Source organism: Epinephelus fuscoguttatus, linkage group LG8, assembly GCF_011397635.1.
Source record: "Epinephelus fuscoguttatus linkage group LG8, E.fuscoguttatus.final_Chr_v1".
In the NCBI taxonomy this organism is placed as follows: Eukaryota; Metazoa; Chordata; class Actinopteri; order Perciformes; family Serranidae; genus Epinephelus; species Epinephelus fuscoguttatus.
Window position 1 is genome coordinate 13,033,916 of NC_064759.1, and position 20,410 is coordinate 13,054,325.

Sequence of the window (20,410 nt, forward strand, 5' to 3'; positions counted from 1 at the left end):
TTTAGAAATTTCAAAGGTACGGTTTTCGATAATGTCAAAAATACAGATGCTACTCTTTCTGTTAAACTGATACGGAGATGCTGTATTGAGGCAATGTAGTGCGCGGCATGTTCCACCAGAGGGCAGTCTCTACTGGTGGGACAGGCAGCTGAGCTGGGATAAATGGTAACTGCGAGTGGTGGGGAAAACGTTTGGCAGCATCACCCCATATAACTTTATCTTGAGATGAATTCTATGGCTCAGAAGAGCGGGTCATCCACTAATCAAAAGATCAGCAGTTCGATCCCCAGCTCCTCCAGTCTGTGTTGAAGTATCCTTGAGCAAGATACTGAACCCAAATTGCTCCCGATGGCTGTTCCATCAGTGTGTGTTAAAACTAAGTAGCAGGTGGCACCTTGTATGTTAGCCTCGGCCACCAGTGTGTGAATGTGTGTGTGAATGGATGAATGTGACTCGTAGTGTAAAAGCACTTTGAGTGGTCGGAAGACTAGAAAGGCGCTTTAAAAGTGCAGGCTACATGATTTTATTAAACACATCATATCCTTTCAGCCCACTGATGTATTGGTATCAGCCATGGCAACAAGTGTAATCTGGTTTTTCAGCAAGAAGGGCATTTATTCCAATCTATTCCAATCTATTCCATATTCTATGGGTCATAAGTCTTTAAACCAGGCAAGACTTGTCTGAGTAGGCCAATTGCATATTAGAAACACACCACTGTAAGCTACAAAATGACAAACTGCTACGATAACTTCTATCACCAGTAGCTCAGCTTTTCATATTTAACCATCATACTGTCATACACTGTATACCCCTTTGAAATGCCATAAAAATATATGAAATAATAGATACCGCCCAAGCCTTTAGTTTACACTTATTTTGTAGGAACATTTCTACACACATATTAGTAAATGGGGCCCAGTTTATTGATATGCATTGCGATCTGGGTGGCTTATGACCTCTGTGAAACAATTTCCTGGGGATGCCCTGCGCTATCAGACATACCTGATGCCTCTGCCCTTATAAGGCTAGAAGAATAGGAGCACAAGTGCACAGCAAAGCATCACATAACAATATGAATTTTGTGCATAAGCGTTGGCGACTATGGCTGTGAGTATGTCTTATAGCCTAGATGAAGTGATTGGTTGCACCTTTCGTGCCCTGCAGCCTCCATTAAATGACCAGGAGGCACCGGGCATTCAAACTGTGTGGATCAGCAGGCTGCCTCCACAAACACACACACCTGCTGCTTCAGGCCCTGAGGGATTCTCAGCCCCAGGTTAAAGACAGACCCTATTTTCTGCCTGTTATGGCATAGGTCCCTCTGTGCATGTGTGTGTATGTGTGTCCATTCTGTGGGACTCAGCAGCACAACAGGATGTATAGCTATGGCCGTCGAGAGCTGAGGAAAATTGCATGATTCGGGCCCACAGGACCCATCAGTATGGAAACCAATCCATCGGAACCATTTTGATACGGCTGCAGGTCTGCAGAAGCCATCATCCCCCTTTGTGGCAGAGCTCTGTCATGCATAGGCACCGCTCTCCACGTGTGGTCTACTCTGATCCTAAAATAAGCTTTCCAGCGACTTTTCTGGGAGGTATGAAATTACTGTCCACAATATAAATGGACAAGAGTGAAGCCTCGCAGTCTATGGCTCGTTTTTTCCCTTTTGCCCAAAAAACACACTGCAAATGTTGCCTCACTATGCCCACCAGCACGGTGGCAGCTCTAAGTGTTCCGACCTGACTCTCTCACCTGCTCCGCGTGCGAGGTGGCCACACTTGTAAGAGGAGCGTGAGGGGAGAAAAGGGCACGAAAAAGAAGAGTTTCAGCTCGCACGCAGAGAGGAGTGACGAGGAAAAGTGTGCGGCAAAAGAATTGCGCATGGGCGAGAGCAGAGTGCACGCACGGTGAGGGGCGTGCGAGGGGGTAAATAAGGTCAGACGTGCCGTTGCCAGGACAACAACCAATCCGGAGCTGGGATTGGTGCCAAGCCAATGCCCCACCCATCCATCCTTCGCTCCATCCGTCTTTTTTTTTTCCCTGCATCCTTCAGTCGGACAGCCTAAACCTCAGAGTAATGAGTGCTCTCCATGTTTCTGCAGTCTAAATGGAGCTGCAGAGTAAATACAGGGCTGATCTGTACAGGTGCCAGCCTTGGATACATGGACCTGAATATAGCTACAGTACCTCACCGCTCAGACACTGACAGGACGAACTGTCGGGGGGTGGGGGAGGGAGGAAGGCAGTGACAGCGATGATGGGTGGACACAAAAAGCCATGATTCAAACTGTTTATAAAATCTATCAAAGTGTATTGCTACAAAGTGGCAGCTGGGCTGATCCACTTTGTCAACATCATTTGTCTCATGTTTATGTACTAACTTTGCTGTTTGGGGCCCTTCAGCTTTGCACACAGTGTCAAAGCAGATACATCGAGCTAAATAAAGGGTGTCGACAAATTAATGTTAACACTGAAGTAAATAACCGAGGTCGGTCATATTGGATTCGTGCCAATGGAACAGGTGGTGTGTGGCAGAGGGGGAAGTAGGTGATGTTTTTTCTTTCCTCCTATTGATTCTAAAAGGTTATATTAAAAACACTGACAACAAAAACTGACAAGTGTGTTTGTCAAGCAGCTTTATACTGTGGACGTCAATCATCTATACATCTGTTGGTCTTAACCTGAAACAAGTAAATGATTGACAGAAAAAAAGCAAAAATGCCAAATATGTAAAGATAAGCAGCTTTTCTCTGCTTTATATCAGTATAGATTGAATATCTTTGGGATTTTAGTTGATAAAATGTTAATATAATTAAATCATAAAAACTACAAAGACGTCACAACAGGCTCTGGGAAATTTTTCACCATTTTCTGACATTTTCATACACTAAACAATTAACTGGATAAGCAGATTAAAGCTACAGTTGGTGGCTTTTATGATTATGTCATATTTGCTGAAACTCACTATATTCTGAAAGAAGTCATGAGACAGTCAGTGAAAAAGATCATGTCCCTCCTCCTCCTCTTCTCACTGTTTATAATGGTATTTGCTAGACTCTACTTCGGCTCATTGAATACAACCAATCAGAGCCGAAGAGTCTCTAACGCAGCTGTCAATCACAGCTTGTGAATTGCTGTCAAACTGTGATTACATATGAATCAAGATTCTGTTACTGCATTGCCTGTTTCTCCCCTCAAATGCTTTCCAAAACATATTTTAGTGTACTCTTTAGCTGTAAACTAAGAAAGTTTGTGACCCAACCGCCATGTTGTAAATAGACGACCAAAATACCAAGCACCACCCACTGATTGGACCAACTTACAGGTATCAACTACAGCTTTAATTAGTAAAAAATGGCAGTAAGTTGCAACCCTAACTTGTTCGTTTTTCTCTGGTTCTCTTCTAAGAGCAGCTTGTCCGTCTCTCTGTACGCTGTTGTGAATTTTGAGTTTTTGTTTCCCCTTTGAATCACAAAAAAGATTTCTTTTCATTTTTTTTTGAAGTTGGGAAAAGATGATATGACCAATTTGCAGCTGTCGCTTGCTTTACAAACTCACACTAGAGTGTGGCTTGCCAGACTTCTTTTATACACAACAAATGCTGCTAATTGGCATTCAACCAAATACGACCCATCTCTGTACCAGCGTTTGTAATTAGGATACATCAGTAAAGTGCTTTTTCCATGAGACAAATAATACACCACACAATAAACAATTTTATATAGCGCTTTCTAGTTTTGTCTTGATTTATTTTAAAAAAAAGTTATTGTGTGTTTTTATCCCTTGTTTTTCCAGGGTCCCCTCATCTATTATATTAACTATACTTAACTACACTTACTTTCAGCGAGGCCCACCTGTGTAAGTGGGTTAAGGAGGACATGTGAGCAACATCCCTTAAAACATGTAGCCTATACACACTTACTCAGATACACTCTTTACTATAGTGAAAAGGGCGCTCGCAAAGCAAATACACTCGGCCAATAAATCAGACCTGGCTTTGAGAATCCATCATTTACTAAGTGGGTCACACTTCTGATGCCGTAGACATTCTTTCTTTCCCATTCTTGCACTCTGCTTTTGTAGTTCTCCATGATGTGAAGGTCAATGCCGGATGGGCAACGTATAGACTGTTAATCCCAGGTGTGCATTCCCCTCCCGCTTTCCCTCTGTGTCTGATTATTTGCTGGTTGTTAGTGGAGGAATGGCCAGTTAGAGGGCTGGAGCTGTCCTTCAGTCAGTCAGACTCACACACACACACACACACACACACACACACACACACACACACACACACACACACACACACACACACAGAGTTAAGACATGTCAAGGAAACCTGTCCTCCTAATACAGCCAACAGGCCTGAATAATTTAAAGAGAGAGATGGAGAGGAAAGGAGAAGATGGAGAGAAAGAGATTGGAGAGGCAAAAGAGTTAAGGAGTAAATAGAGTAAGCTGGCCGCTTCCCATCCCTCTGACTCCTGGTGAACTTATTTAAAAACTTCTATACTTGGTTTCACTCCCATCTGCTTTCTTTCACCCCATCCTCAGCAGGTCTCATTTCCTCCCCCTGCCAGCGTGCCTACACCTTCTCGTCCGCTCTTCCCTCCATTGCCTCTTCCACCACCATTTCATCCACTTTGCCCTCCCCACCCTCCCCTCTCCGTCTTTCTCTCTGTTTATCTAAGCACTTTCACGGTCACTGCTTTGGAATCCCAGGAGTCTAAACTGGCCCCCCTCTCCCTCCCTCGCAGCCGATCCATGCTTCTCTCTCCCTCTCCATCTTTCTCCGTCACAACCGTTAAGATTCATATCGCTCTATGCGTCGGGGGTATGGAAGGTCCCCCTTATTCCCCCTCAAGGCAGCCAGCTTTGTCCTGTTCTAGTCACGCACAGCCAGCCACCCAGCCGCCCACCCCAGCCCTCACACACACACGAACACATATTCGCACCAGAGGTCCGACATGTACAGTGATGTCTCACACCAATCAGCTCAAAGGAGACTAAAAAAAATTATTAAGATATTCTAACAAAATCCATCCATTTGGCTTCAAGGCTTCTGAATGTGCGTTATTTATAAACTTAATGCAGCATATTCAGCTCTCGTACATTAGCTTATCCATTGCTTTGCAGCGTGTGAAATTAAATTCATGCTTTTAACATTTGGGCTGATATAACTGGATGCCATTCTCTGCCTCAAGGCCGGATGCCCCTGAATTTCTTAGAAAGGCCAGTCGAGTTCCACAACACTGATGAAGGGTTTAGACACAATAAGAAGGAAGGAGAGGGGGGGTTGGATTTAGGAGCATAAGGGAAGGAAGTGGCGAGGGTCAACAGGAGAGGTGCAGACGGCAGCCTGACATAGTGCTAACAACAGCCTGATGCTGGACTGGGATTAACTGATTTATCTGGGATTAAAAATGACTGGTTGCAACTTGAAGTACAGAACCACAATCACCCAAAATTACAACTTGACACGCACGAGGTACAGAGCCACAGAGTGTGGTAAAAAGTACTGGGGTATATGGCCTAGAAATATATCACAATATTTTTAGGCATATCGCAACACAAGATATATATCTTGATATCCTGAAATCTCCTCCTAATTTGGACTAAAATACTAAACTACTGAATAAACTACTGTTTATCAAAAGATACTGGTACACAAATTACTGTGATAATAAAGGTAAAGTACTGTTAAGTTAAATAAAGTATTGTTAAAATAAAGTCAAATAAAGGACTGTAACAATAAAGTAAAATAAAGTACTGTTATAATAAAGTTAAATAAAGTACTGTTGTCATAAAGTTATATGAATACTGTTATAAGAAAGTTAAGCACTGTCATAATGAACTTAAATTAAGTACTGTTATGATGAAGTTAAATAAAGTACTGTTACAAAACATTTAAACTCTTGTTCTAATAAAGTCATTTAAACTCTTGTTTTAATAAAGTTAAATAAAGCACTGCTGTATAAAGTCAAATAAAGTACTGTTTTAATAGTTAGATAAAGTACTGTTTTAATAAAGTTAAATAAAGTACTGTAATAATAAAGTTAAATAAAGTACTGTTATAATGGAGGTAAATAAAGTACTATTATGATGAAGTTAAAAAAAGTACAGTTACAATACATTTAAACTCTTGCTTCAATAAAGTTAAATAAAGCAGTTATAATAAAGTTGAGTAAAGTACTTTTTTAATAAAGTTAAATAAAGTACTGTTATAATAAAGTCAAATAAAGTACTGTTATAATGAAGGTCAATAAAGTACTGTTGTATAAAGTCAAATAAAATACTGTTTTAAAAAAGTTAAAGTACTGTTTTAATAAAGTTAAAGTACTGTTACAATACATTTAAAATCTTGTTTTAATAAAGTTAAATAAAGTACTGTTTAAATAAAGTTAAGTAAAGTACTGTTATAATAAAGTTAAATAAAGCAGTTATAATAAAGTTAAATATAGTACTGTTATAATAAAATTAAATATAGTACTGTTATAATAAAGTTAAATATAGTACTGTTATAATAAAATTGAATAAAGTACTGTCATTGTAAAGTTAAATGAAGCAATTTTACAATAAAGTTTAAGTCCTGTTTTAATGAAGTTAAAAAAAGTAGTTACAATAAAGTCAAAGTACTGATGTAATAAAGTTAAATAAAGTATTGTTACAATAAAGCACTTTAATGATGAATCTAAATAAAGTGCTGTTATGATAAAGTTAAATGAAGTACTGTTGTAATAAGGCGTGTGTGATGTATCATGTTTGTTAGTCTTTGTTTTTCTTTTTGTGTTTGTGAGAGATAGGGAGCCATCGGAGAGTTGAGAGAACCGAAACACCAAAGCCAGTCCCCTCCCAGTGGATAAAAAAAACACAACCAAAAAAAAAAAACATGACAGTGTACACTCGATGCCCATGATATAGTCATTTTATACACCCCACGGGCAACCAGCCCCGATACAATGAATATTATCAATGTATCGATTATACTCAATATATCGCCCACTCCGAGGTGAGGGTTTTTTCTCCATGGTAACACAAAGTCTACTGTAAATCAGCTGCAAAGTAAGCAAATACCACAAAAAAACCCAACTTGTTTGGGTATTCAGTATCTACCTTTGATGAAGAACAACACCGCTCCGAACAATTTTCCTTCCTGAAAGGAAATTCATCAGGGAACCTCCTTATATGTAAAAAAAATGTAGTGAGTAAGGGATTTTCTGACTTTCATGACTAGGCATTTGTCACCCGGGTGTATTTTTGTGAGAACACACAGATTAATTCCACAATCATAAACACGCAGCGTCCGCTCCAGTGTTTTGAGAAGCGCGCTGCGTACAAGAACTCCATTTCCAGCTGAATAGGAGAGCAATGAGATTCATGAGTTCTCCTGCTACAAGGCCACAGCTATGGAGATTTGGGACAAGGCTATTCCCCCCCCTCTGCCATTCAGCACAACATTACCACCACTCCTCTGGATGCTCTCCGACTGTGAATTACAGCCATCTGATCATTTCTGATGAATATAACAAAACATATTTTTGGACAGCGACAGAGAGCAATTCATCAGAAAAATGACAGTTAGTATAAAAAATATGTAAAAAAAAAAATAAACACAATTTAATCGACTTAGCCCCAAAGATTTACTGTTTGTACAGTACGTCAAGTATGCAACTCCCTATTCTGCATACTAACGTGTCAGCAGCCTGTCAGCGTTGTAGATGGTACCTTAGCGTCCCACAAAAGCAATAACACATGCACCACAGTGCACTCATCTAGCTGCACAACTGCAGGTTGATCAAAGAACTAATTCTGGAAGAAAAAAAAACAGTCCACATTCCTTGAACTCATAAATAAAAGATTTGATTGGAACAAAATGTTGAGGAAAAAAAAAGAGAGGAGGAAGGGCAGAGAAAAAGAACAAGGAAGCAGAGAGAAGAAAATAGCAGTCGGAGTACCAGGAGACAGGGATCAAGCTGCGCATTACTGCACACCCGGAGATCATGTGGTACTGGTTATTGCTACAAAAATAACACATCCAAATACGCTGGCACGCACGCACACAAAAACCATATCTCATCATCGTAGTGTAAGCCTCAGAAAATCTCAGTGCAGGCTTGTTTGAATTATGATACCACATTCCATTCATAGTTTGTCCTTTTTTTCCCAGGTATAGAGGTTCTACTGTGATTTTACAACATGCATACCATATGCGATATGCTTAGTCAACACACACACACACACACACACACACACACCAGAAAGCAGTGTCAGTTCTAAATGGGGTGTGATTCCTACTCGGGTTCTCCCCAGAGTCCGAGCAGCCGTGTGTGTGCGTGTGTGTGCAGGCAAGGCGATGGTACTACTGGTGGTGTGTCTCTGTACCACACCTGTACACAAGCCTGCGTCACCAAGAGTGTGTGTGAGCCTGTGTGTGTGTGTTGGGGCGGAGGGAGGGAAGAGGAAGATGAGGGAGGGGGGGTTGCTCCTCACGCCTGCTTGTGACAGTGATAGTAATACCTGCTGACATCCTTTCTTCCCTCTCTCTCTCTCTCTCCTCTCTCACCTCATCCCTCCGCCCCTGGGGGCCTTCCCGAGCTGTTTTGGGAGTTGAAATCTGTTGACTCTTTCCCTACCATCCTCTCCTTTAACGCATTCTCCATCCGTCGCTCCCTCCACTGCAGGTCTAATGTTTTTACAATCTCTGGGGGCTGACGAGAAAAAGGAAGCAGAGAGGGAGTGTGTATATTCATATGTGGTGCGTGTGTGTGTGTGTGTGTGTGTGTGTGTGTGTGTGTGTGGCAGCCCAAAAAGAAACAGAGAAGAGGAATGTTTGTGTTTCACATCACTGGGGGCTGGAAAGTAGGCTGTGCTGCCATACTTCAGGGAGGCAATGGCAAAATAATATTAGTTTTTGTTCCACCATGGAAAAGTCTCCCAAAAATCATACAGCAGATTCAAAATATCTTCACATATGTCATGTGATCCGTCTCCTCTGGAAATCACAAAGCACAGGATGAAAGGTGTTTTTTAGGAACTGGGAATATAGCTGACAAAAAGTGCTACTTGAAGCTCTTTTTTTTTTCATAAGAGAAGGTAATTCTGATAAGCAGAATCATTTCTACAAACGGTGCCATAACACAAAAGTTATACACCCCCTAAACACACACTCACACACGCTCACACCCCTTCAAGTATTTTTATCTAAGTGCCTCTTTGTTGTTGTCTTGATAAAGTGGAGTGGAGCTGTGCTTTCTACTAGGTTTATGAGTCCATAAAGTTTGTTCTGGTGTGAAGGCGGCCGCTCCTATCTGTCCTCTACGGCTTCTGGATGCACACCATCTCACTTAAGACTGTACTGCAGTGAGCACGTGACATGGCAACCTATGTGCTAGCTCACAAAACAGGCTGAACAGACCGATAAGCAACGTATAGGAAGCACTGGGTGAGGATTCTTGTAATGTATGCTCTGCTTTTTACTACTTAAAGGAAGACTTCACCCACAACATAACCATTTGCATATCAGTTACTCATCATGTGTTACCTTGAATTTGTGGCGAACACTTTGTTTTTCTCGCATGCCTCCATGGTGAAAGAAGGATCCAAAAACAGCTGACATTCCTCATGAATTGAAGTAATTGGGGTCCACATTTAACAAGAGCAAAACTGTATCTTGTGGAGGCTATTTTTCTGTCTGTGATTGATCATGGCGACATATTTTTTATGCATGCAACCTCCTCCATTTTATGTAGCCTTGATTCAGTACACCATGCACTGCTACGTTTTATTACAAATGCAAAGTCCCTTACTCATCACTGCATTGTTTATGATTTAGTGGGTTGGGCAGACAACAGCACTGGCATATTTTCATCTATAAAGCAATATTAGGCAAGCTTCCAGCCTACGTCTGCTCCCTTCTGTGTGTCAGCTCTGGTCGTTACCAGCTACACCCCTCCAAATGTTTTTTTTTTTTTTTTAATGGGGTGCCCTGGGTTTTAACAGATCTGGGGAAAACTGCATTTTCCCACTATGCACTATGGGCATGGAATACTCTTCGGGCATCATAAAGAATGTGGTGACAGAGACATGTGCTTGTTTTTCTTGAGAGGCCATTTTATTTGAATAGTTTTTGTTTTACTGTGGATTTCTGTATTATATGTTGTATTTGTTGTATTTTAAATGTGTTTTGATTGGCTGCTACCTTTCAATCTCATTGGGACGATATAATCCAAGCCTCATTTATCCAGTCGTACGTTCAGCACTTCCCAAACACATGCACTTTCGCTAAAACGTTACTATCTTAAACTCTTCCGCCTAGCATTTTAGTGAAAATGCATGTGTTTGAGAAGTACTGAGCAAGCATACAACTAGATAAATGAGACTTAAATATACCGAAAGAGTTATGTGAGTGCTTGTAAACATGTCTGATAAAGTTTTGTTACTAAACGTGCCCCACTTTCACTTCAGTTCATGAAGAATGTTAGCTTTTTGTTGAATTCTTTGTTCACCGTGGGGCATGTGAGAAAAACGAGGTCTTCTTCATGAATTCAAGGTAACACACAATGAATATTTGATGAACAAATGGTCATTTTGCAGGTGAAGCATTCGTTTAAGAAATTTTTTTCCCCCATTTCCTCCAGTGAGTGCAGGCCTGTAACAGAAATTGCATGATTTTATTTAAAAGCAAAATACGTTTCATCCTTCACTATGCTTTTCCATGGCAGAATGCCAGCTTACGGTTTTATTAAAGGAGGTACCTCATGCGCATTTACAATACTTCTTTGACACCAAATCTTTACTGCTTATACTACTTCTCTTTCGTTTATAGACTGGAACAATTATTAAAAAAGGACAGCTAAAACTGCTACCATTTACCTGGAGTTGTTAGTCTAACCCAGTGACACTGACGGATACAGATACTGTATGCATGTTCACTGGTGGAGATTTCGGAGTGATGTGGGGGCACCTCCCCTTAAGGATTTAGAACATGTGCATTTGTCCCCCCCCCATAAACATGAAAGTAGCAGAGGACTTTTATTTTGATATAATTAAAGACACTTTCACCATAAATCGATGCAGAAAATGATGCATCAAAATTCACAACTTCTTCCGCACTGTCTCCAAATATGTAACTTGAAAGATGCAAATCAAATTTTTAAAGATTCATGATGAGATCCTTGAGAGTTTGCTTAAAAATGTAGAAAATTGATGTTCTTTCCATCCTTGATGCCAACGACGGGACTCACATAGCCACCGAAAAAGAAGTAAATCATCGCACTCTGGGAGACCTGTATCAATATTCTCCACAAGTTAATATAAATAACAAGTGCAACTCTGTGAACAAAGTGTTTCCTCACAGGCTTCACTGGGTTTGTTGAATAAAATAGACATTCTCATCTCTGCTCTCTGAGATAAAGGGCATCTGCAGCAACTATTGTACTCCTGAACATTATCTATGGACGACACACTTAAGCACCTTTGAAGACTTGAGGTTTGATGGCAAACATGTCTCAGTGTCCTCCTGGCAGCAAGAACCTTGTATGGTACAATAATCCAGGTTCCTGCTACAGCCTTTTGCTCTGCCTGGGTCAATACTAATTCAATTTCTGTCTCAGGGAATTCCCAGGTTGCCTCTTGGCAGGATTTCTGAGCTGAGTGGAAGAGCATTGTGCGAGGTTATATGTACTTGAGAGTGTGTGTCTGCCTGTCTGTGCGTGCATGTGTGTGTGTGTGTGTGTGTGTGTGTGTGTGTGCTGTTCTTAAATGCACATATTGGCTAAACAACCAGCAGATTGTGTTAATTTGGTCAGGCTTAAGTCGATAGTGTTTCCCACATTTTTGAGCTTACTTATTCTCACGCCACAATTTAATTGCTGTTTTGTCTGTCAAAGAAATACACAGTTGGCCCGACACCTACAACAATGCCAGCTCATTGTGCGCCATGAGTGAATGAATGAATGCACTCCCGCTCGGTGCTCACCAACAGCCCTTAACCACCCTCTTCACACACATACGGCACAGCAGCCATTTTGTGCCAAAGCCAGGCTGCGCTGTGCCAACCCGAGCGGCAGACGACGCTGAACCTCATTTCATTCCACAGCTGTTCCGCGCCACTTGGAAACATTCGTACAATGCAACTTATTACAGCTTAATGCCACCTAATATTGATGTATGTGTGTACACAGAGAAACGGGGCAGGGTGCGGAGAGAAATTGGGAAAGAGATGGGTCCATATGCAGTCTGGCGATAATGCGAGGAGCCGGCGATAATATCTGGGTGTTAAATTGGTATCGATTGACTAAATATCCTGACCAGGAGGAGAGAGCGGCCGTCCTTTCATGCTTGTACACCATGTCTGCTCCGACGGCTCCAAGCTGTACTGTGACTATCTGATCCATTTTAATACAGACATCCTCACCGCTAGGCCTCTGCCTCAACCTCATTTTCAACACAGTGTGCTTGAATCCACCTATGCATGTGTGTATCTCTCCTTTCAATTCAGCTGCAAAGATTATTTTTCAACTTTTCTGTTGGTTTCATTCTGCGTACAATAGGCCTAAACAGTAAAATGGAGGATTACTGATTTCACACATATAAAAGTGGCAGTGGCAGTTTGTCACCTATATCTACTTGAAATACTTCACAAAACAGGGCCATGTGAGACTGGAGTAAAAGATGTGGTTGCACAGTACTCCATCTGCACGCCACACCTTTAAAAAACCAAGCATCCAAAGGCAATAACACGCCTTTTCTCTCCAACACTTTAGTCACACCTAAAATCAACTAACGAGTGGAAACAAAACAATGACCTATTTAGACGAGAGGCCGGCACAGCGGTTGGTAAATGTTCCCACAGCCGCACGCCGTTGGCCGGAATTGAGGATTTTTTCCAGTAAAAGCCACTTTCACTACTTGCTGTGAGCGGAGGGGAAATCTCACAAAACTTGTAAAGAGCATGAATCATGTACGAGATCACAATTCAAAACTTTGTGTGTGTGTGTGTGTGTGTGTGTGTGTGTGTGTGTGTGTGTGTGTGTGTGTGTGTTTTAACAGGGCTGGGCATCCTGGTGCATTTCTGGGTTTTGTTTTTCCAGAAGTGAAATTTATCACACTCCATCTCCTCTGAGGGAAATAAACAGTTCCCCTTTGCACAAACCAGCAGGTCAGTTCTTAAAGCACCCACACACACCTCTAACAGAGCTATTGTTCCACTGAAATGAACTTCAACCGACAACAATGGCACCAAATGTCAATTCCAAAGGCGTACAAATCACTAAAATCACTGCCTCGCATTGTTTCCCTGACAGAGATGAAGGAGCTCAAGTGTACACAAAGTTAACTCATCCCCAGTTTACCTCCAGATAATGCACTCAATACCACAAACAAACAGACAGAGCACATTTACAGAGACAGATAAGGTACACAATCGCACTCACACAAACACATCTCTGGATCTACAGCGCGGCGGCGAGTGGGACAATAGGCATTGACACAGAAAGGAGGGAGACATTGATACAGTTTGATGACAGATGAGGAGAGAGAGCGGAGCGGAGAGACACGAGGAGAGGGAGAGATTGCTTTGTTAGCAGGACAGGGAATAAAGTGGTAATTACCTCACTGTGGGTTTGTTGATTATAGTTCAGCCAGGTTCTCCATGTTAATCATTTACCAGGGGAAGACAGAGATTAGTGCGGAGACAGACACAGTGAGGAGAGATATCAGGCAGTACGAGAAATACATTTGCATGCACACACACAAGAGGAGGAACAGACACACACACACACACACACACACACACACACACACACACACACACAGGCGGGTGAAGAAATCATAAAAAAGAAATAAAAAAAGAAATCAGTTGAGAAGTGCAATCATCTCTGACAAGACACAATTACAAACACTGTCTGCTTTCACTTTACTGTACACTGCATGTGTGTCTGCTTGCCCACACATCAGATTTGTGTGTGTGTGTGTGCGTGAAGGTATGGTGTGCAGAATGTGATTTACTTTGGTATTTAAACTAGATCATTCATGAGTGCACACAAAGGGAAATGATGCATAAACAGAGCAGAGATTACACGGAAGACTTATGAGGGCTGCTTTCAATAAAGATACAGAAAACCAATACAAATATTCATCTCCTCACGCACCGTTTAAACATGCTTCGCTGGCTTGGAGCTCGCCCTGAGCTTTTGTCGGAAGAGGGGAGAGAGAGAGAGAGACACAGACAGGAAAAAAGAAAGAGACAGAGGGAAAGAGACTTCAGAGGGGTCTGGTGTTGTTGTAAATGCTTTGAGGTCTGTGTCCAAACTTGCAGAGTGAGTTCCAGTGCGAGTGAGAGAGAATCCAGGTAGCAGAAATTGGTTATAATATTACAATTGTGCCGTATCTCTCCATTTTAATAGTAAAACACTTATCTCCGATTGAGCGCAGGTAAGAAAAGATAAGAGGAGTCTGGAAAGTTTGAGCTGCGATCCAGAGGAACTGTTGCAACAAGTTTGCCTCCTGTCATGTCGGATAAGAGGGAAAGCAATAGTAGAGGTGTAAGCCAAGACCAAGGGTAAGTCAGAGGACAGGGAAATGGAGTAGCTGATTTAAAGGTTCAGGTTTAGGTGACATTTATTCTTGTTACAGATGTGTGAGAAGCCCATATATGGGTGGCGAGAGCCTCTTTCAAGCCATCTCCTGCAAAAAAGAAAGGTAATTCAATCTTTAAAGTTTGGGTGCTCTGAGTAAACTTCCTGACAGATCCTGAGTGAATTTATGAGGATGAATGTAGCACAAGAAGCAGACACTGTTGTATCAGCAAATAGGCTGGTCAACTTATTTGGCCCAACAGGTTTTAAAGCACACCGTGGCACAGAGGAGGGGGCTGAATATACCAATAAACTGGTCTGAGCTTGCTACTCGGGGGAGAGCTGAGGTATACTGTCAGCACACACTCAAGCTTAGAGCACCGCGGTTATAATATTTTACTAACCTTTAACTGCTCCAGGAAGTAAAAAAATAATTTCTCCTCTAATCTAACTATCGCTCTGAGAGAAACACCGTTATAAAACCGAGAACGATCGTAAACTCTGTTCATAAAATCATAAAAGGGCAAAGCGAACCACTTGAGCCTCACAATGAAAGAGGCCAGGGTGTCTTGATTCCGCGATGTTCAACGCTGACCCCGCACTCAGTCTATCACTTCTATTCCAGAGCTCCATTTTTCAATCTGGAGGGTGCTAAATGTGTGCCAGTTAAAGTGCTTCACCGGGCCTTTGTTACAGCCATATTAGCCAGCAAAGAACAGAGCAACAAGGCCCTTCAGTCTCCACTCCACTGCCCCCGCTTCATTAAAACCATAAATCTAGATGTCGAAAGAAAGGTGATGGCCAGAGAATGTCCTCTGTCATCCGTATTAAAGAGGGGCCTGTTTGCTCACCAGCTACAGTTATGTTATATACAAGCTGAGCCTTTAATGCGAGGTCTGTAACAGCAGCTTGCCCCTCTTGAGCTGTCTGTTCTGTGGCAGAGATGGCGGGAACAATGTTTTTCCTACATCGCCAACATTTTTAAAGAAGGTTGAACCAACAGAAACAAGCACAAACGGCCAAAGCGACAACAACTTGCTCATATGTACTAATTAATTTAAGATGTTATATTTAGATCTGCATTAATCGCTTGTAAAGTTGTGGCATTACGGCCCATACCATAACCGACTTCAAAAAGCTAATGCCGACGACAGCCGACTGTTGCATCGCCTCATGTTGCTTGTGTCTTGGCCAAAAGTTGCACTTGAACACACCGCAAAGACTACAGCTAACGTCAATGAGCACGTATGTTCTGCGCCTGCATGAGAGGATATATCTCCCCATAGCAGCAGGCATTGGTAGTCTGTATTTGTAATTCAAAAACGGAAACCGGAAGACCTAAAGAATGGATTCAAGACGCTGGCTAGCCAGTTATCAAATTAACAACACAACCTGCTGTTGAAAAAACAAAAGATATTTACTGTCTGTGAGTGAACAAACAATTACAAGTTGTTTTTGCTAAAGACCTTAATGGCTACAAAAATATTCTTACCAAATATAACAAAGTTTGTTTTGCTATCACATCATCATGACTTTAGCTGTTTGTTTTCTTTTCTCACTTCTGTTTCTTGTCCTCTGCACAAAGCTCAAGAACCAGTCAGAGTGGCTCCGCTGCCCCCAGTGCCAATTCAACATATGGAATCGGCTGAAAAAACAGGTGACACAGGCTGACTTGTGCAAACGGTGTGGGACATACAGCAAAAACTAGGGCGATAGTTGCTCAGACGACCCAACGTTGACCAAGGGCTGAGCGGCAGCTTGGTGTTTCAGGGCCCTTAGCATACTGTTAGCAAACAATTGCATATGTAGAAAACCAGCAGACAAAGAACAATGTTCAAGTTGTGTCTCTAGCAACCTGGTAAATGCTCTGTTTTGTTCTCCACCAACTCCTGGGAGAAATATCTGGTTCTTTAGCTGCTAAATCTTTCCTTGTTGCTAACGTTGTCCCTTTGCCTTTTGGTATTGACAAGGTAGCATACAGTGGGCCAATCAGAGCCATAACCTGTTGTGACCCGAACTTCTCTATAGTATGCATTTTTAATTTCTCTTGCTATTTGGGGTCAGTAGGACCCAATAAGTATAAAAAAACTAAACGTTGTCAATGATAATACAGCCCCAGTGTCCTCAAACGAGACGCGATAAAGTCCCAATGTCTTCAAACGAGTACTTCCTAATTAACATTTTAGCTTGTTGCTGTTGCTAAAATTGGTCAAATTTGTTGCCATATAAAACTACAAACATTCTTAATCATATATAAACAAGTTTCAACCACAAAATCTTATCATGTTTTGGACCTTGTCCACTTTTGGGTCAGGATTGGCTGCAGACTGACTTGGCAGAGATGGCTTCCATCTTGTTTCTACAGAGATTAGTTTAATTTTGCTCTGACTACCACTAGATGTCACAAAAAGTGTCCACAAATAAGGACAACAGGTCTAAGTTAAGAGGAATTAAGTATGTTGTTGTTGTTGTACTGTTGATTATTTATCAAAAATCTCATTGGGTATTTTCTGATAGCACCAATAGTCAACTCTGACATATCGTCACAATATCAATACCATAGTATTTGGTCAACAAAACTGTGATATTGGATTTTCTGTGTATCACCCAGCCCTACTTAAACTAAAACAGTTAGCTGAAAGATGCTTAAGTGCTCCATGGAGCTGAGGGGAACTGCAGAGTCATATAATAATTCTCCTAGAGGCTCATCACTACAAGTGGCTCCTTTCCCGTTACATTTTGAATGTAAATATACTGACTGGAGCAGCTTTAAAAAATTAGCCTGGAGCTTTTTAGCATATTCATAAGTCACATGTTGTGGACAAACACACAAAAAGCCAAATGTGGTTATTTTGTAATCTAGAATGCCTCCTATACTGTGAGCATGAGTGGAATCCTGGACCCTGCAGTGCAGTGTCATGCCAGCAAAAGCGTCTCTCTCTAGTCCCTGTGCTCCTTTTCCCTTGCCAGGCTACATTTACAGGCCTCAGGACAACCTGGCCGGCTGGCTGGCAGCTAATAGAAAATATGGTATGGGAAAATGACTGAAGCTCAACTAATCACACCGCCAATATCCATCACTGGGCAGGAGGGAGTCGTGAGAGATAAAGGGAGCGAAGTAGAAGGGGGGGGGGGGGTCCAGACAAAAAAATGAAAAGGAGAGGGGATGTAACAAAGGAGGTAATGAAGAGTGAGGAGAGGAGAGGAGAGGAGAGGAGAGGAGAGAAAAAGTGTCCTAGCAGTAAACCCAGGGGATTCTGGACCGGGTGCAACATCACGGCTCTGTTGATAGCTTTGTGATTGGGTGGTGTTGCTGATGAGAGTGATTCTCTGCCACAGTGGGTTACCCTCCGCCGTGATGCTGATGGCATTGTGATTGTGTGGTGTTGCAGCCAACTGTGTGGCCCTGCCACAGACTGTAACCATTCATCCCTGAATCCCCGGGGAACAAGAAGGTGCTTCCTAATCCTCACAGTGTTCCTCCTCATCACATTTCTGTTGGATCCCAATTACAGGACTGGGTTTTACCCGCCTGGACACACTGGATACAACCTCAGCCGACTCTAGTGCAGGATGAGTCCTGCAGACCTGACAAAGGAGCCCTTGGGGAAATCATTCATCCCGGGAGTCATATTTCTCTACATTTCTGCATCCACAAATGTAAAATACAAGACAAAACAGGGGCTGACAAAGTGGTCTCTGTGGCCAACGGCTATTAACTAAAAAGGTCATTCATCTGAAAGAGTGTTTGGGGGGACTGGGGCCTTCCAGAGAGCGAGAGTCTCTAAATAAGCGGGTGAGAGCGTGTGGTATTTTGGGCAGTAGTCTTACTGGCCCTGCAGGTCTCCCACCTCAACCCCTCAATTAGCCAGACTGGAACACCTGGATCAGCAGGTGAGCCTCGCTCTGCTCTGCTAATGGCCCCAATCACACTCACAAACACACACACCTTCCCATTATCCAACTACATATTCGCTTATGCACAGTGGCACTTTAGACTTTAATATACACCTGTGTCCTCAGAATGCTATCTAGGACACTATTTAGAACAAACAGTTAGGAAGAACCCCTTACTTCTGGCATTCTATAAGTAGAAAAATAACTACCTGCAGAAGGCAGTGGACAGGTGAAAGCAAGGGTTAGAGTGTAGTCACTGGGATAAAGATAGCTGCAGGAAGAAGGTGAGATCAGGCCACTCTGACTCTACTGTAGAGTTCAGGGTTCCTCATTAAACTAAAAAATACCTGTCTGATAGCTGCTGGAGCAAGTTTAAGTGATCATACCTGCTCTGCACCCCTCTTCAATTAAGTAAACAAGGACGTGATGTGCAGCATAGCAGAGATTCTTTAAACCAACAAAAGTCTGACTCATTTAGTTGGAATTGCTGTGGTCGTTGTGCAATGGCATGGCAGTGCAAGTTCAGACCAGCTATGTTTGCTCTGGCAAAGGAGGCTGAAATTCACCAAACTTTGCTCCTAACATGATTTGGCCCACAGTGAGACAGAGCAGCAGAGAAAAAAATACAAACACTTGTCATGTAGTCTCGGGAGAGCAGCATCATTAAGTGTTTTCTCACCTTGTGTTTGTAGAATTCCAAAACACCACGTGTCTTTTGGCCACAGCAGCTGAGATGAGGTTTAAGAGGAATATCGTGGCTTTCCAAGCAGGCGGAGCTCCAGGTGTCCCCATCCTGACAGCAGCGGGGGGGCCTGCCCTGCGGAGACGCTCTGCACCGGCTGGGAGTGGCGCGCAACCCAGGTGTGGAGACCCCGGCAGACAGGAGAGGCTCTGTGAACAACTTCCCTCAGCAGCTTCACCAACTCATGAACAAACGTCTACGTCATGCGCTGCCGCAGTTTCGCATGATGCATTAAGGTGGGCTGATTAAAGTCGCTCAAAAAAAAAAAAAAAAAAAGAACAGGTTAAATCACAGGCTGCTGAAAAGAAGGTGTGAACTTCCACTGTGAAAAGTTCCTGAGAGTCTCTCCGTGGTCCGCATGGTGGTTTTGAACCCTTAATCTCTTTCCTGTAAAGTAATAAAAGACACTAAACCCGAGTTTAAAGGTCACGAATCCACGCATACAGTCATCAGGATATCAATTGTAAATGCCAGCTGGTTTGGCAGCAACAGGCTACGGAGTGCTGGAAGGGCGGATCCGCCGAGCAGAGGGCGGTGCCGGGGAAACTTTGGGCCAATCAGTGGACAAGGGTGTGGTGATGTATGATACTGCAGTGCAAGGTTAAATCCTTGAGAGGTGCGCCCACTGGTGTGGGGAGACAGTCTGTCACTGTTCCAGTTTTGCAGGGAATCCTGGGACCCTCTGTCCTCCTCCCCCCACACCCTACCCCTCCCACTGACATCTGGAGCTGGATAGTCAAGCTTCTTTAGACATAAGTCATGCAATAGGCTCCAACACATAATTTAAAGTCCTTGAGCAGCTCCTCTGCAGGACCCAGGGGTACCTGGGTGCCTTTGAGCAGCTGGTTCACAGATTTTAACATGCAAACTTTCTACTGCATCCCCCTCCTAAACTTTCTTCCAACTTATAGTTACAGTATAGCTCTAAGTATCCAGGTAGGACATTGTCACAAGGGTGTAGGTTTGGTTTCAAAATTAGAGGGGAGCAAAATAAATGGGGTTTGGGGGGCACCTCAAGGAAATTTCGAGTGTCATACACTTTATTTTCTGCATTCTGGTATTTTTTGTGCCCCCTGTTGTGCCTTTTTCTGCAAAAATTCATGGTGGAAATGCACATGTTCTAAATATAAAGGGGGACGTGTCCCCTGTTTCCCCCCTGAAGTACACCTGTGCAGTGCTACATGTGGTGCGT

The 20,410-nt window shown here is 42.6% G+C and overlaps 1 protein-coding gene across 1 annotated transcript in view; it reads right to left on the reverse strand.

Moving 5' to 3' along the window:
- The window catches only part of si:dkey-246i14.3 (ephrin A4), a 44,170-nt gene extending 24,457 nt beyond the window's left edge, over positions 1 to 19,713 (reverse strand). Inside the window, exon 1 of the mRNA XM_049584365.1 lies at positions 19,156 to 19,713. Within this exon, the coding sequence (XP_049440322.1) occupies positions 19,156 to 19,268 (113 nt within the window). The 5' untranslated portion in view covers positions 19,269 to 19,713. The remainder of the gene's footprint in view (positions 1 to 19,155) is intronic.
- Between the last annotated feature and the right edge of the window lie 697 nt (positions 19,714 to 20,410).